Source organism: Bombina bombina, chromosome 1 (assembly GCF_027579735.1).
Source record: "Bombina bombina isolate aBomBom1 chromosome 1, aBomBom1.pri, whole genome shotgun sequence".
In the NCBI taxonomy this organism is placed as follows: domain Eukaryota; kingdom Metazoa; phylum Chordata; class Amphibia; order Anura; family Bombinatoridae; genus Bombina; species Bombina bombina.
This window is the reverse complement of record NC_069499.1, coordinates 98222834-98241381: the sequence shown is the minus strand read 5'-3', so window position 1 is coordinate 98241381 and position 18548 is coordinate 98222834. Positions and strand designations below refer to the sequence as shown.

Here is an 18548-nt window from a genome sequence, read left to right as displayed (position 1 = left end):
AGTGTAGGAATGCACCACTAACCTTGAGCTGAACACATCCTGTGAGCCAGTAGTGCATAACATATTAGAGCATTTTCTAGTTGGGAATTTGACATTTTGACTGCAATAATATCGTGTTCCTTTGGGGTTTGTTTCAGAAGCTGGGGTTAATACGGTATGTTTTATTGCACATTTAATAAAGTTTTATTTTCAAAATTGAAGTAAATTTGAGTAAAAATGCTCATCATAAACTTGTTCTCGTAAGTTTCCCATTCAAAATCCCAACCCAGCTCATTATGAAAACTCAAAACACATTGCTTACTGCATTTTTTTTTTACTGCCTTCCACATGAATTTCTCCTGTATTAGCTTTGTATTGGCCTCGGGCATGCCTGCAGTCAATGCATAAAGGCTATGGGAGTTTATCACAAGAGCATGCATCAGGCAGCGGAGGAAGAAGTCTGAGGCAGCAGTGTGCTTGATGGTTTCAGAAGGAGCAATGCTAGACTTAAAGGGATAGTCAACAGAATTTTTGTTGTTTAAAAAGAAAGATAATCCCTTTATTACCCATTCCCCAGTTTTGCATAACCTCTGTGATTATCTTGTATCTAAGCCTCTGCAGACTGCTCCCTTATTTCAGTTCTTTTGACAGACTTGCTTTTTAGCCAATCAGTGCTCACTCCAGGGTAACTTCACGTGCATGAGCTCAATGTTATCTATATGAAACACATGAACTAATGCCCTCTAGTGGTCAAAATGCATTCAGATTAGAGGCAGTCTTTAAGGTCTAAGAAATTAGCATATGAACCTCCTAGAATTAGCTTTCAACTAAGAATACCAAGAGAACAAAGCAAAATTGGTGATAAAAGTAAATTGGAAAGTTGTTTAAAATTGCATTCCCTATGTAAATCATGAAAGTTTTTTTTTGGACTTGACTGTCCCTTTAAAGTGAATGTCAATTTTGATGCTAAAGTGCCAGATTTCTCCAACATTGGTGTGTCCGGTCCACGGCGTCATCCTTACTTGTGGGATATTCTCTTCCCCAACAGGAAATGGCAAAGAGTCCCAGCAAAGCTGGTCACATGATCCCTCCTAGGCTCCGCCCACCCCAGTCATTCTCTTTGCCGTTGCACAGGCAACATCTCCACGGAGATGGTTAAGAGTTTTTTGGTGTTTAAATGTAGTTTTATTCTTCTATCAAGTGTTTGTTATTTTAAAATAGTGCTGGTATGTACTATTTACTCTGAAACAGAAAAGGATGAAGATTTCTGTTTGTAAGAGGAAGATGATTTTAGCAGACAGTAACTAAAATCGATTGCTGTTTCCACACAGGACTGTTGAGATGAAGTAACTTCAGTTGGGGGAAACAGTTAGCAGACTTTTCTGCTTAAGGTATGACTAGCCATATTTCTAACAAGACCATGTAATGCTGGAAGGCTGTCATTTCCCCTCATGGGAACCGGTAAGCCATTTTCTTAGTTAAACATAAAAGAATAAAGGGCTTCAAAAAGGGCTTAAAAACTGGTAGACATTTTTCTGGGCTAAAACGATTGCTTTACTAGGCATATTATGCAGATTCTAACTAATAATTGGTATTATAATCTTGGGGATCGTTTAGAAAAACGGCAGGCACTGTGTTGGACACCTTTTTCAGATGGGGGCCTTTCTAGTTATAGACAGAGCCTCATTTTCGCGCCATTAATGCGCAGTTGTTTTTGGAGAGCAAGGCATGCAGATGCATGTGTCAGGAGCTAAGAATCACTGAAAAAGCTTATAGAAGGTGTCATTTGGTATCGTATTCCCCTCTGGGCTTGGTTGGGTCTCAGCAAAGCATATAGCTGGGACTGTATAGGGGTTAAATGTAAAAACGGCTCAGGTTCCGTTAATTTAAGGGTTAAAGCTCTGAAATTGGTGTGCAATACTTTTAATGCTTTAAGACACTGTGGTGAAATTTTGGTGAATTTTGAACAATTCCTTCATACTTTTTCACATATTCAGTAATAAAGTGTTTTCAGTTTGAAATTTAAAGTGACAGTAACGGTTTTATTTTAAAACGTTTTTTGTGCTTTGTTGACAAGTTTAAGCCTGTTTAACATGTCTGTACCATCAGATAAGCTATGTTCTATATGTATGAAAGCCAATGTGTCTCCCCATTTAAATTTATGTGATAATTGTGCCATAGTGTCCAAACAAAGTAAGGACAGTAATGCCACAGATAATGATATTGCCCAAGATGATTCCTCAAATGAGGGGAGTAAACATGATACTACATCATCCCCTACTGTGTCTACACCAGTTATGCCCACACAGGAGGCCCCTAGTACATCTAGTGCGCCAATACTTATTACCATGCAACAATTAACGGCTGTAATGGATAACTCCATAGCAAATCTTTTATCCAAAATGCCTACTTATCAGAGAAAGCGCGATTGCTCTGTTTTAAACACTGAAGAGCAAGAGGACGCTGATGATAACTGTTCTGACATACCCTCACACCAATCTCAAGGGGCCATGAGGGAGGTTTTGTCTGATGGAGAAATTTCAGATTCAGGAAAAATTTCTCATCAAGCTGAACCTGATGTTGTGACATTTAAATTTAAATTAGAACATCTCCGCGCACTGCTTAAGGAGGTGTTATCTACTCTGGATGATTGTGACAATTTGGTCATTCCAGAGAAATTATGTAAGATGGACAAGTTCCTAGAGGTTCCGGTGCCCCCCGACGCTTTTCCTATACCCAAGCGGGTGGCGGACATAGTAAATAAAGAGTGGGAAAGGCCCGGCATACCTTTTGTCCCCCCCCCCCTATATTTAAGAAATTATTTCCTATAGTCGACCCCAGAAAGGACTTATGGCAGACAGTCCCCAAGGTCGAGGGGGCGGTTTCTACTCTAAACAAACGCACTACTATTCCTATCGAAGATAGTTGTGCTTTCAAAGATCCTATGGATAAGAAATTAGAGGGTTTGCTTAAAAAGATTTTTGTACAGCAAGGTTACCTTCTACAACCAATTTCATGCATTGTTCCTGTCACTACGGCAGCGTGTTTCTGGTTCGAGGAACTAGAAAAATCGCTCAGTAAAGAATCTTCGTATGAGGAGGTTATGGACAGAGTTCAAGCACTTAAATTGGCTAACTCTTTTGTTTTAGATGCCGCTTTGCAATTAGCTAGATTAGCGGCGAAAAATTCAGGGTTTGCTATCGTAGCGCGCAGAGCGCTTTGGCTAAAGTCTTGGTCAGCGGATGTGTCTTCCAAGACAAAATTGCTTAACATTCCTTTCAAAGGTAAAACATTATTTGGACCTGATTTGAAAGAGATTATTTCAGACATCACTGGGGGAAAGGGCCACGCCCTCCCACAGGATAGGTCTTTTAAGGCTAAAAATAAGCCTAATTTTCGTCCCTTTCGCAGAAACGGACCAGTCTCTAATTCTGTATCCTCTAAGCAAGAGGGTAATACTTCACAACCCAAACCAGCCTGGAAACCAATGCAAGGCTGGAACAAGGGTAAGCAGGCCAAGAAGCCTACCACTGCTACCAAAACAGCATGAAGGGATAGCCCCCGATCCGGGACCGGATCTAGTGGGGGGCAGACTTTCTCTCTTTGCTCAGGCTTGGGCAAGAGATGTTCAGGATCCTTGGGCGCTAGAAATAGTTTCTCAAGGTTATCTTCTGGAATTCAAGGAACTACCCCCAAGGGGAAGGTTCCACAGGTCTCATTTATCTTCAAACCAAATAAAGAGACAGGCATTCTTACATTGTGTAGAAGACCTGTTAAAGATGGAAGTGATACATCCAGTTCCAATAAGAGAACAAGGAATGGGATTTTATTCCAATCTGTTCATAGTTCCCAAAAAAGAGGGAACATTCAGACCAATTTTGGATCTAAAGATCCTAAACAAATTTCTCAGGGTACCATCGTTCAAAATGGAAACTATTCGAACGATCCTACCTACTATCCAGGAAAATCAATTTATGACTACCGTGGATTTAAAGGATGCATACCTACATATTCCTATCCACAAGGAACATCATCAGTTCCTAAGGTTCGCTTTTCTGGACAAGCATTACCAGTTTGTGGCACTTCCATTCGGATTAGCCACTGCTCCAAGGATTTTCACAAAGGTACTAGGGTCCCTTCTAGCGGTTCTAAGACCAAGGGGCATTGCAGTAGTACCTTACTTGGACGACATCCTGATTCAAGTGTCGTCCATGTCAAAAGCAAAGGCTCATACGGACATCGTCCTAGCCTTTCTCAGATCTCACGGATGGAAGGTGAACAAAGAAAAAAGTTCTCTGTCCCCGTCAACAAGAGTTCCCTTCTTGGGAACAATAATAGATTCCTTAGAAATGAGGATTTTTCTGACAGAGGTCAGAAAATCAAAACTTCTAAGCTCTTGTCAAGTACTTCATTCTGTTCCTCGTCCTTCCATAGCGCAGTGCATGGAAGTAATAGGATTGATGGTTGCAACAATGGACATAGTTCCTTTTGCACGAATTCATCTAAGACCTTTACAACTGTGCATGCTCAGACAGTGGAATGGGGATTATACAGACTTGTCTCCAACGATTCAAGTAGATCAAAAGACCAGAGATTCACTCCGTTGGTGGCTGACCCTGGACAATCTGTCACAGGGAATGAGCTTCCGCAGACCAGAGTGGGTCATTGTCACGACCGACGCCAGCCTAGTGGGCTGGGGCGCGGTCTGGGAATCCCTGAAAGCTCAGGGTCTATGGTCTCGGGAAGAGTCTCTTCTCCCGATAAACATTCTGGAACTGAGAGCGATATTCAATGCTCTCAGAGCTTGGCCTCAACTAGCAAAGGCCAAATTCATAAGGTTTCAGTCAGACAACATGACGACCGTTGCATATATCAATCATCAGGGGGGAACAAGGAGTTCCCTGGCGATGAAAGAAGTGACCAAGATAATTCAATGGGCGGAGGATCACTCCTGCCACTTGTCTGCGATCCACATCCCAGGGGTGGAAAATTGGGAAGCGGATTTTCTGAGTCGTCAGACATTCCATCCGGGGGAGTGGGAACTCCATCCGGAAATCTTTGCCCAAATAACTCAATTATGGGGCATTCCAGACATGGATCTGATGGCGTCTTGTCAGAACTTCAAGGTTCCTTGCTACGGGTCCAGATCCAGGGATCCCAAGGCGACTCTAGTAGATGCACTAGTAGCACCTTGGACCTTCAACCTAGCTTATGTATTCCCACCGTTTCCTCTCATCCCCAGGCTGGTAGCCAGGATCAATCAGGAGAGGGCCTCGGTGATCTTGATAGCTCCTGTGTGGCCACGCAGGACTTGGTATGCAGACCTGGTGAATATGTCATCGGCTCCACCATGGAAGCTACCTTTGAGACAGGACCTTCTTGTTCAGGGTCAATTCGAACATCCGAATCTGGTTTCCCTCCAACTGACGGCTTGGAGATTGAACGCTTGATTTTATCAAAGCGTGGGTTTTCAGATTCTGTAATAGATACTCTGATTCAGGCTAGAAAGCCTGTAACTAGAAAAATTTACCATAAAATATGGAAAAAATATATCTGTTGGTGTGAATCTAAAGGATTCCCATGGAACAAGATAAAAATTCCTAAGATTCTATCCTTTCTACAAGAAGGTTTGGAGAAAGGATTATCTGCAAGTTCTCTGAAGGGACAGATCCCTGCTTTATCTGTTTTACTTCACAAAAGACTGGCAGCTGTGCCAGATGTTCAAGCATTTGTTCAGGCTCTGGTTAGGATCAAGCCTGTTTACAGACCTTTGACTCCTCCCTGGAGTCTAAATCTAGTTCTTTCAGTTCTTCAAGGGGTTCCGTTTGAACCCTTGCATTCCGTAGATATTAAGTTATTATCTTGGAAAGTTTTGTTTTTGGTTGCAATTTCTTCTGCTAGAAGAGTTTCAGAGTTATCTGCTCTGCAGTGTTCTCCGCCCTATCTGGTGTTCCATGCAGATAAGGTGGTTTTGCGTACTAAGCCTGGTTTTCTTCCGAAAGTTGTTTCCAACAAAAATATTAACCAGGAGATAGTTGTACCTTCTTTGTGTCCGAATCCAGTTTCAAAGAAGGAACGTTTGTTACACAATTTGGACGTAGTCCGTGCTCTAAAATTCTATTTAGAGGCTACTAAAGATTTCAGACAAACATCTTCCTTGTTTGTTGTTTATTCTGGTAAAAGGAGAGGTCAAAAAGCGACTTCTACCTCTCTTTCCTTTTGGCTTAAAAGCATTATCCGATTGGCTTATGAGACTGCCGGACGGCAGCCTCCTGAAAGAATCACAGCTCACTCCACTAGGGCTGTGGCTTCCACATGGGCCTTCAAGAACGAGGCTTCTGTTGACCAGATATGTAAGGCAGCGACTTGGTCTTCACTGCACACTTTTGCCAAATTTTACAAATTTGATACTTTTGCTTCTTCGGAGGCTATTTTTGGGAGAAAGGTTTTGCAAGCCGTGGTGCCTTCCATTTAGGTGACCTGATTTGCTCCCTCCCTTCATCCGTGTCCTAAAGCTTTGGTATTGGTTCCCACAAGTAAGGATGACGCCGTGGACCGGACACACCAATGTTGGAGAAAACAGAATTTATGCTTACCTGATAAATTACTTTCTCCAACGGTGTGTTCTCTATTTTCTCTAACTACAGTCACCACGGTATCATATGGTTTCTCCTATATATATTTCCTCCTGTCCGTCGGTCGAATGACTGGGGTGGGCGGAGCCTAGGAGGGATCATGTGACCAGCTTTGCTGGGACTCTTTGCCATTTCCTGTTGGGGAAGAGAATATCCCACAAGTAAGGATGATGCCGTGGACCGGACACACCGTTGGAGAAAGTAATTTATCAGGTAAGCATAAATTCTGTTTTTTAAAAATTTGATTAAAATTTACATTTCACTCCTGTTGTGAAAAAAAAATTACCTTTTAAACTTGACAGCAGCTCCAGCTTCCTCCACCCGTCGCAAAGCCTCTTCCTGGGTCTAAAATGAGGAATCCGGCTTCCTCCAATCACAGCGTTGAATCAGACACTGATTCCCCCAGGGGGGAAGTCGTGATTGGAGGATGACCTATCCATCATTTCTGATGTCAGAAATGGCTTGCAATGACCAGAGGAAGCTGGAGCTGCTGTGAAGATTAAAAGGTAAGTTTTTTTTCACAACACGAGTGAAATGTAAATTTTGATGAATTAAAGTGACATTCACTTTAAGTAAGCTACTATATACTTATAATTTGGACACTTTTAAGTTATTTTACAACAATTTGAGAAAGTTAAAGGGATATGAAACCCAAAAATGTTCTTTTGTGAGCCAGACAGAGCAAACAACTTAAAACGAGTGTCCAAATTTATCAAATTTCCTTTGTTCCCATGATATTCTGCGTTGAAGAGATACCTAGGTAGGCATCTGGAGCACTACATGGCAGGAAATAGTACTGTCATCTAATGCTCTTGCACAAAGGTGCTGCCATATAGTGTTTCAGACATAGACATGTGCCTGAGCTTACATCCCTGCTTTTCAACCAAAGATACCAAGAGAACAAAGACATTTTTTTATATTAGAAAGTTGATTAAAAATTGCATGCTCTATCTGAATCATGAAAATGTGGGTTTTATATCTATTTAATTTATGTATTGATAGAATTTCCTATATAGGGCAAATGTGAATATACATTATCTGGAATACACTCACACATTGTATGCTGGGCTCTCATTTTCAGGCTCGTATTACCTAACGACCACCTACGGAGCTCTGGAGCACGTAAAGAACTACGACAAGATTACAGTAACAAGACAACTTAGTGTAGAGGTGCAAGATTCCATCCACCGCTGGGAGAGGAGAAGGACGCTCAATAAGGCTCGCGTGTCACGTTCTTCCATACAGGTGGGTGCCGCCACAAAGCAGGTTCACTACTATATATGTATATGAAATATTTGTCTGTATATATACAATCAGGTTGAAATGAGCATAAACGTGAGAAAAGAGTGTCATTTTAATTGGGTTGCTCTATAAAAAAAACAAAGCAGTGCGGTTAAACAATTACGTCAGCTCCAAAGGTCAATGCAGTACTGGTCTGGAGCTAAACGCCACTGCTGAGCCAATCAGGAGCGGCATATGTGCATATCCACCAATCATTGGCAGTGTTCAGCTAAGGATTGGTAGTGTGTTGCTGGTCCTGAGCAGAATTTATAAAGCTGGATAAGCAGCTCCAAGGCCATTTTGGTGCTGGATTGCTTATAAAAGCATACACCTCAAAGTTAAAGGGACACTGAACCCACATTTTTTCGTGTGTGATTCAGATAGAGCATGACATTTTAAGCAACTTTCTAATTTACTCCTATTATCAAATTTTCTTAATTCTCCTTGATATCTTTATTTTAAATGCAAGAATGTAAGTTTAGATGCCGGCCAAATTTTGGTAAACAACCTGGGTTGTTCTTGCTGATTGGTGGATAAATTCATCCACCAATAAATAAGTGCCGTCCATAATCCAGCCTTAGTTATTTTAGCTCTTCACTGACATCCTGTGGCAGGACAGAGGAATGACAGTCACATAATGGATTCATTTAAAGGGACTGTGTACTGTAAAATTTGTTTACCCTTGTGTTTTCAATGACTTGTTATTCCAGCTGCAGAGTTTAAAATCATGGGGGAATTAGTACCTTAGTTTTATTTGTGTAACGGAAATGGCTAATTCTGCTAAAACCTCAACCTTATAAAATGGATTGAGTTTGTAGAGAGAGCAGACCTCATTATCTTATCTAATTATTTACAAAAAGTGCTCCTTATCTTATATCTCACTATTTACTCAAAGACCAATACTTAGAGAGAACAATGGAAAATGAACATTTTAGCACCTCCAATAGGAGTGTGATTTCATTGGCTTTATGGGGATTTCCTATAATTGTAAAGCTGAACCTGGAACATTTTTTTTTAGTAAGAGCCAAATGAGCCTGTAATCTCATATTGCTCTCTCTCTCTCCCCATTTGCAACAAGAAGAGAGATTTTGTGGCTGTGTTTATAAGTAAATTTGTGGCACTTAGTTTGCTAATGAAATACCCATTTAAAAAGGCATTTATTATGGAAGTATACGTATTTTATTTCAATTAACTTAACAAAGATTTGGAAGATTTGACAAGGGTGACTCAAACCTACCAATACATACAAACCTACCTGAACAGACGGGTCATGGGTCTCAGTGTCTCAAGATCAGAGCATAATCCACAAGCCGAAGTGAACCCGCTACTGAAAAGGTCACCCAGGGTCCTCCGTACTCTCTGAGTGCCGTAGTGGCGGTGGAATCACACCGCAGACAAATCGGTCATCAAGGAGAAAGCAGGCCCGGCAAAAAGGTGCTGAATAAAAGTTGAAAATTTATTGATAAATCACAATAAAAAAATAAAAAATAAAAAGGTGCACGACCCCTAGTGGTGCTTACTCATAGATGAACATACCTACCAACCTTATACATACCTACCAACCTTATACATACAAACCTACCTTATACATACAATCTACCTTATACTTACAAACCTACCCTATACATACAAACCTACCCTATACATACAATCTACCTTATACATACAAACCTACCCTATACATACAAACCTACTTTATACATACAATCTACCTTATACATACAAACCTACCCTATACATACAAACCTACCTTATACATACAAACCTACCTATACATACAAACCTACCTTATACATACAAACCTACCCTATACATACAAACCTACCTATACATACAAACCTACCTTATACATACAAACCTACCTTATACATACAAACCTACCTTATACATACAAACCTACCTTATACATACAAACCTACCTTATACATACAAACCTACCTATACATACAAACCTACCTTATACATACAAACCTACCCTATACATACAAACCTACCTATACATACAAACCTACCTTATACATACAAACCTACCTTATACATACAAACCTACCCTATACATACAAACCTACCTTATACATACAAACCTACCTTATACATACAAACCTACCCTATACATACAAACCTACCTTATACATACAAACCTACCTATACATACAAGCCTACCTTATACATACAAACCTACCCTATACATACAAACCTACCTTATACATACAAACCTACCCTATACATACAAACCTACCCTATGCATACAAACCTACCCTATGCATACAAACCTACCCTATACATACAAACCTACCCTATACATACAAACCTACCCTATACATACAAACCTACCTTATACATACAAACCTACCCTATACATACAAACCTACCTATACATACAAACCTACCTTATACATACAAACCTACCTTATACATACAAACCTACCCTATACATACAAACCTACCCTATACATACAAACCTACCCTATACATACCTACCTACTCTATACATACAAACCTACCTATACATACAAACCTACCTTATAAATACAAACCTGCTTTATACTTACAAACCTACCCTATACATACAAACCTACCTATACATACAAGCATGCCTATACATACAACCCTAACCTATACACACAAACCTACCCTATACATACAAACCTACCCTATACATACAAACCTACCCTATACATACAAACCTACCTATACGTACAAGCATGCCTATACATACAACCCTAACCTATACACACAAACCTACCCTATACATACAAGCCTACCTATGCATACAACCCTACCTATACATACAAACCTACCCTATACATACAAACTTACCTATACATACAAGCATGCCTATACATACAACCCTACGTATACATACAAACCTAACCTATACACACAAACCTACCCTATACATACAAGCATACTTATACATACAAACCTACCTATACATACAAACCTACCCTATACATACAAACCTACCCTATACATACAAACCTACCTTATACATACAAACCTACTTATACATACAAACTTACTTATACATACAAACCTACCCTATGCATACAAACCTACCCCATACATACAAACCTACCCCATACATACAAACCTACCCCATACATACAAACCAACCCCATACATACAAACCTACCTATACATACAAACCTACCTATACATACAAACCTACCTACACATACAAACCTACCTATACATACAAACTTACTTATACATACAAACCTACCTATACATACAAACCTACCTCATACATACAAACCTACCTCATACATACAAACCTACCTCATACATACAAACTTACCCCATACATACAAACCTACCCCATACAAACAAACCTACCTATACATACAAACCTACCTCATACATACAAACCTACCTCATACATACAAACCTACCTCATACATACAAACTTACCCCATACATACAAACCTACCCCATACAAACAAACCTACCTATACATATAAACCTACCTATACATACAAACCTACCTCATACATACAAACCTACCTCATACATACAAACCTACCTCATACATACAAACTTACCCCATACATACAAACTTACCCCATACATACAAACCTACCCCATACAAACAAACCTACCTATACATACAAACCTATTTATACATACAAACCTACCTATACATACAAACCTATAAACATTTACATCACTCAGATACCAAAATAACAGAACATTGTATTTGCTAAAATACCTCTATTATTGTACTAACATTGCATATTTAATAGACATTAGGGCATTACGTTTTGGAGCAGCAATACAGTACTGGGAGCTAGCTGGTAATTGAAGCTACACATCAGGTTGGATTGGATTTAAATCACTAGTCAGTTAGACTTGATTTAAATGGTTTTCCACATAATGGTTTCATTTTTAGAATAGTAAATTTTCAGATTGTTTACATTTATATTACAAACTTACCTATACATACAACTTACTGATTCATTTATAAATATCTATTTAGAAATGCATAGATAATTATAAAATTACTAGTGTTAAAGCATGTGTACACGGGCTAAAATGTTTAAGGAAAGAAATTCCTCTATCCTTATCCCTCTATCCCTCTCCCTCTATCCCTCTCCCTTTATCCTTATCCCAGTCCCTCTAGCCCTATCCCTCTATCTTTATTTTTCTGCAGTGAAAGATCCCCTAACCTTCCAACTTCCCTGATTCCCCCCACCCTCCTCAAACAGCGCTCTAAACCTCCCCCCTCTAACTATTGCCACCAACTTAGGTACTGGCAGCTGTCTGGCAGTACCTATAAACCCTTTTTTTATTTTATTTAAAAAAACATTCTGTAGTGTCGCCTCCCCCCCTCCCGCAATCACCGTTTAGTACCCCCCTGCACTCCAAACCCCTTTTCTGTAGTGTAGCTGCCCCTTCTCTCCCTGTCTCTTTTTTTCTGTAGTGTAGGGCCCTCCCACTCCCCCCTTTTTTCTGTAGCAACCCCTTTTCTATAGTGTAGCTGCCCCTTCCCTCCCTGTCTCTTTTTTTCTGTAGTGTAGGGCCCTCCCACTCCCCCCCCCCCCTTTTTTCTGTAGCTACCCCTTTTCTGTAGTGTAGCTGCCCCTTCCCTCCCTGTCTCTTTTTTTTTCTGTAGTGTAGGGCCCTCCCACTCCCCCCTTTTTTCTGTAGCAACCGCTTTTCTGTGGTGTAGCTGCCCCTTCCCTCCCTGTACCCCTTTTTTTCTGTAGCATCCCCTTTTCTGTAGTGTAGCTGCCCCTTCCCTCCCTGTCTCTTTTTTTTTCTGTAGTGTAGGGCCCTCCCACTCCCCCCCTTTTTTCTGTAGCATCCCCTTTTCTGTAGTGTAGCTGCCCCTTCTCTCCCTGTCTCTTTTTATTCTGTAGTGTAGGGCCCTCCCACTCCCCCCCTTTTTTCTGTAGCAACCCCTTTTCTGTAGTGTAGCTGCCCCTTCCCTCCCTGTCTCTTTTTTTTCTGTAGTGTAGGGCCCTCCCACTCCCCCCCCCCTTTTTTCTGTAGCAACCCCTTTTCTGTAGTGTAGCTGCCCCTTCCCTCCCTGTCTCTTTTTTTTCTGTAGTGTAGGGCCCTCCCACTCCCCCCTTTTTTCTGTAGCAACCGCTTTTCTGTGGTGTAGCTGCCCCTTCCCTCCCTGTCCCCCTTTTTTTCTGTAGCATCCCCTTTTCTGTAGTGTAGCTGCCCCTTCCCTCCCTGTCTCTTTTTTTTCTGTAGTGTAGGGCCCTCCCACTCCCCCCCCTTTTTTCTGTAGCATCCCCTTTTCTGTAGTGTAGCTGCCCCTTCGCTCCCTGTCCCCCTTTTTTTCTGTAGCATCCCCTTTTCTGTAGTGTAGCTGCCCCTTCCCTCCCTGTCCCCTTTTTTTCTGTAGCATCCCCTTTTCTGTAGTGTAGCTGCCCCATCCCTCCCTGTCCCCCCCTTTTTTCTGTAGCAACCGCTTTTCTGTAGTGTAGCTGCCCCTTCCCTCCCTGTCCCCCTTTTTTTCTGTAGCATCCCCTTTTCTGTAGTGTAGCTGCCCCATCCCTCCCTGCCCCCCCCTTTTTCTGTAGCAACCGCTTTTCTTTAGTGTAGCTGCCCCTTCCCTCCCTGTCCCCCCCTTTTTTCTGTAGCAACCACTTTTCTGTAGTATAGCTGCCCCATCCCTCCCTGTCCCCTTCTTTTTTCTGTAGCAACCACTTTTCTGTAGTGTAGCTCCCCCATCCCTTCCTGTCCCCCCCTTTTTTCTGTAGCAACCGCTTTTCTGTAGTGTAGCTGCCCCTTCCCTCCCTGTCCCCCTTTTTTTCTGTAGCATCCCCTTTTCTGTAGTGTAGCTGCCCCATCCCTCCCTGTCCCCCTTTTTTTCTGTAGCATCCCCTTTACTGTAGTGTAGCTGCCCCTTCCCTCCCTGTCCCCCTTTTTTTCTGTAGCATCCCCTTTTCTGTAGTGTAGCTGCCCCTTCCCTCCCTGTCCCTTTTTTTTCTGTAGAATAGCGCCCTCCCACTCCCTCCCCTTCCCTCCCCCCTCCGCTGCTGAGCCGCCCACCCACCACCTGCCTCCCGCCCACACCTCCTGCCGGCACCAGCAGAAGATCGTTAGATGGTGACGCACACAGTGTCACCGTCTGTAACGATCAGGCATCTGCCCTTATATGTAGGCGGAGCACCGATCGCGCTCTGGCTCTATATTCGGCAGATGCCTGAAGCTTCAGGAGCTCCAGCTCTCGGCTGTAACATAACAGCCGAGTGTGCTGGAGCTTCCTGAAGCTGTATCACGCTGCAGGTAAAGGCCAGGTATGTTTGTCCTTGCACAGTCTCTTCTGCGTTTGACAGCTTCGGACAAACATACCTGGCCTTATTTAATATAGTATTGGGAGCTAAACTATCTCGAGTTTAATAGGTTAATCATTCATATTTGATTAACTTTTCATCTGTACTCAATGGAAGGAGAAAAAGAATCATTACCTCAGTTTTAACAATTTTTTTTTATTTATTTAACTAAAGAAAAATAATCATTACCTTTAATAATAATAATTAGTTGTATTCAACTAAAACATTATAGATTTCACTTTCCTTTTTTCTTCTGGCCTCTCCCTCCTCACACTTAGGTCCTTGTGCAGATCTATCCCACTCTAAACTATCTTCTATTCGTTGAGCTTCTTGAAACCCTAGTAAGGGGTTCATTCTGTGAATTTAGAATTGCAAGGGAACAATGGAATTAAAGGGACAGTAAAGTCATTTTCATGATTCAGATATGATGCAATTTTAAACAATTTTCCAGTGTACTTCTATTATCTTATGTGCTCCGTTCTCTTGGTTCAAAAACATACCTAGGTAGGCTCAGGACTGGTTGCTAGCTACTTACTGGTGCCTCTTATCATTGGCTCACCCAATGTGTTCAGCTAACTTCCAGCAAAGGATACCAAGAGAATAAAGCACATTTGATAATAGAAGTAAATGAATAATAAAATAAAGCTTTTGGGTTTATGCCCCTTTAAGGTCTATTTCTCAGCCTTGTATGTTTATTTTATAACATTTTGCTGTGAAGAAGGAGCATTTTATTTCTGCAGACAAAATTTACAGTTTTTAAGAACTACAAAACCAATAATATGTGATAGTATTAATGGAATTATTTTACCAAAATGATTAAACCTTACAGCCCTGTAAGCTTATTATCTTATTTCAGGATAAGTAATCTTTGGATTATGTTTTACATAGAAAACTATCTTTAGATCGATGTTGCCTCAAAAAGCATTTTATATTTAAAAAAAATCTATTTAAATTGAAAAAATCTATTTTAAAGGGACATGAAACCCAAAAATTTGATTTTGCGATTTAGAAAGAGCAAATGATTTTAAGCAACTTTCCAATTTACTTCTATTATCAAATTTGCTTCATTCTCTTTGTATCCTTTTCCTTCTCTTTGTATCCTGAGAGCTAGCTAAACACATCTAGGGAACCAATGGCAAGAAGTATATATGTGCTGCCACCAACCAACAGCTAGCTCCCAGTAGCGCCCTGCTGCTCCTGAGCCTACCTAGGTATTCTTTTCAAATTAGATAATAGATGTAAAATGGAAAAAAAATTGAAATCACATGCTCTGTCTGAATCATGGAAAAAAAAATATTGGGGTTTCATGTCCCTTTTTACATAAAAAAAAAAAAATCGGATTAAAAAAAAAAAAAAAAGATTTTTATCCTTCCTGCTATGCACACATATAATTGTCTCATCAAATGTGCTCAGCTAGCTCCCAGTGGTACATCCAGTTGCTGTCTTTAACTATGTGTTTAACCCATTAAAAGGGACAGTGTATCCTAAATTTTTCTCACCTTTAATTTGTTCCCAATTACCCATTTTACGTGCAGGAGTGTATTAAATTGTTTAAAAATAGTTCCTTTACCTTTATATAGGTATTTGAAATACCGGATTTCACCTGTGGCATCCCTACCTATACTGAAAGTTTAGACTATAGAAAAGCTGTGTAAACATAGCCAGCAGAAGAAATTACAGAAACAGTGGGGGTTAGGAGAGAGAAGTCATAAATTGTTCATTTTCAGTTGTTCTCTCTAAGTATTGGGCTTTGGTATACAGACAGAGATAATATAAAGAAGTAAGAGTGTGTACAGAAAGTCATAAAATAAGACCTGATTTCCTTGCAAGCTCAAACAAACAAATTTTAACGGGTTGTACTTTCAAAGAACAAAAATAGATATCCTATATTATAAAAGGCCAGGTATGTTTGTCCGATGCAGTCATGCGCAGTAGAGACTGCAGCGCGAGGCAAACATACCTGGCTGTAAAAATCGGTGTCCAGCGATCAGTGACAGACTGCACGCATGACCGAGTGCGCAAGAAAGGGCTCGAGGCCTTAAAGTGACAGTCTAGTCAAAAATACTTTAATGATTCAAATAAGGCATGCAATTTTAAACAGCTTTCCGATTTATTTTTATCGTCAATTCTGCTTTGTTCTCTTGGTATTCTTAGTTGAAAGCTAACCCTAGGTAGGGCATATGCTAATTCTTAGCCCTTAAAGGCCGTCCTTTTATCTGAATGCATTTCGACAGTTTTTCACAACTAGAGGGCGTTAGTTCATGTGTGCCATATAGATAACTGTGCTAATGCACATGGAGTTACCTAGAAGTCAACAGTTATTGGCTAAAATGCATGTCTGTCAAAAGAACTAAAACAAGGGGGCAGTCTGTAGAGGCTTAGATACACTTTTTACCTCTGTGATTACCTTGTATTAATATAACTGTGTTGGTTATGCAAAACTGAGGAATGGGTAATAAAGGGATTATCTATCTTTTTAAACAATAAAAATTCTGGTGTAGACTGTCCCTTTAAGATCAGTGGCACGTGTTAGTGCGATATAGACAAGTTGGTGGCATGGGAGGGAAGCAGGTGGGCGGCCCATCGTTGGAGGGGGGCAGGAGCGGTTGGGACCACTACGCTGCAGAAAAAAAAAATTGAGCGCGGGGAATGAGGGAGAGGGGATCAGAGGGTAGGGAAAGGTTCTTGGAGGGAGAGGTGATTTTGTCCCTGTTACGGGCTTTAAGACTAGTTTCATATATAAGAATAAACCTAAAGAAGCAATTTCTCATATTTTATACTCTGCAGCTGGTGAAAAAAGTCATTGGGAACACATTAAAGGAAAAACAATTTTACAATACACTGTCCGTTTAAATTGCAATTGTGCAATAATTAAATGTGATAAATTTGTTAGAGCATATCATTTTAAGACTAGCAACCCAGCACCTCTTTGTTTAACTCCCACAAGTTGCACAGCTGCTCTGAGGGTCACAAGTGGTACTTCTACTATGGGTTTAACCCCTTTTGAGGGGTTAAACACATAGTGATGCAGGGTCATTAGTCTAAATATTACGTATGTCTTTTCTTGACTATAATGGCCCTTTAGGTTACTTTTGCTTTACTCTGTGACGTGAGGATCTTCTGCCTGTGACTATACCTATAATTCTCTCTTTTCTAGTCCCACGGAAGCTTAAAAAAAGTAGGAATCTGTCTTCTATGTAATTTAGATTATTTTATTAATAATGAGTTTTGTGTAGATATGTATTTACTACTTGTTTAAATGATCTTTACAGTAGTGTCTTTGTTTTCATGCAGGATTTTATCACCATCTCTTTTGAGGAGCTGGACTCCAGAACAAGGACATTGGTCAGTAAGCCAGACACTAGCGTAGCGCTGGTCCTACAGCAGTGTGCGGAAAAGTTTGAAGTATCAGAGCCACAGAAGTATGGACTCTTTGTAATGGTAGAAGACCGCACTTTACGTCTGGATGAAAACGCATTTCCCCACCAAGTGAAATCTAACTTGCTCAAAAACGAACAAAAAGTAGATTTCCACTTCTTGTATAAGCAGACCAGCTCAGAGGACGTTGTAGTGAAAGATACGGATTTCCTTTAGTTTCTGAGCTGAGGTTTGGATGTCATTGGGTAACTTTGAGCTGTATAGATCTCTTCATTGGAATGGGGGGAAAAAAACACTGAACTAGACATTTATTTCCCCATTTTGGAAGTTCTACACAAAATCTCTGGACGAGCAAGCAGGCTTTGCTTTTGTGAGATGTCAGGGATTTTATAAATCAAATATATAATTTTTTTTTAATCCGTATTATTGATGGTTTCCTATAAGAATATATCATTTTTTTTATATGTCAAGATGTTGGCAACCTGTGTCTTAAAAAAGTATTTGTTTTTTTCTGTCAATTTTGTTATTTCTTGCATGAATATTAAAAACTCAATACCAAAAAGGACAACCTCTAACTCCACAATTTTTTTTTAGTTTATCATTGTTCCATAAAACCCTTTGATACAAATTTCCAGCATCATAAGAAAAAACAGGCAAACAAACTCATAAAGGTGCCACAGATAATGTCTGCAGCAATAAATATAATAACACTTTTACTGATCATCCTAATAGATATATATATACGACATGTGAAAAGAGCCCAATATATTCCATAGCAGTTAAAGGGATAAGAAAGTCAAAATTGCATGATTCTGATAGAGCATGTCATTTTAAGTCACTTTTAAATTCACTTCTATTTTCAAATGTGCTTTGTTCTCTTGGTATCCCTTGTGGAAAAAGAATATGCACATATCCTACACTAGTGGGAGCTAGCTGCTGATTGGTGCCTGCACATATTTGTCTTTTCTGATGGGCTAACTAG

At 40.3% G+C, this 18548-nt stretch overlaps 1 protein-coding gene across 1 annotated transcript in view; it reads left to right on the top strand.

Annotated features, from left to right (window-relative positions):
* The window catches only part of RIN3 (Ras and Rab interactor 3), a gene marked incomplete at its 5' end in the record, with an annotated part of 196405 nt that extends 178271 nt beyond the window's left edge, over positions 1 to 18134 (top strand). The window contains 2 exons of the mRNA XM_053710240.1: positions 7696 to 7859; positions 17483 to 18134. Coding sequence (XP_053566215.1) covers positions 7696 to 7859; positions 17483 to 17782 — 464 coding nt within the window. The remainder of the gene's footprint in view (positions 1 to 7695; positions 7860 to 17482) is intronic.
* Between the last annotated feature and the right edge of the window lie 414 nt (positions 18135 to 18548).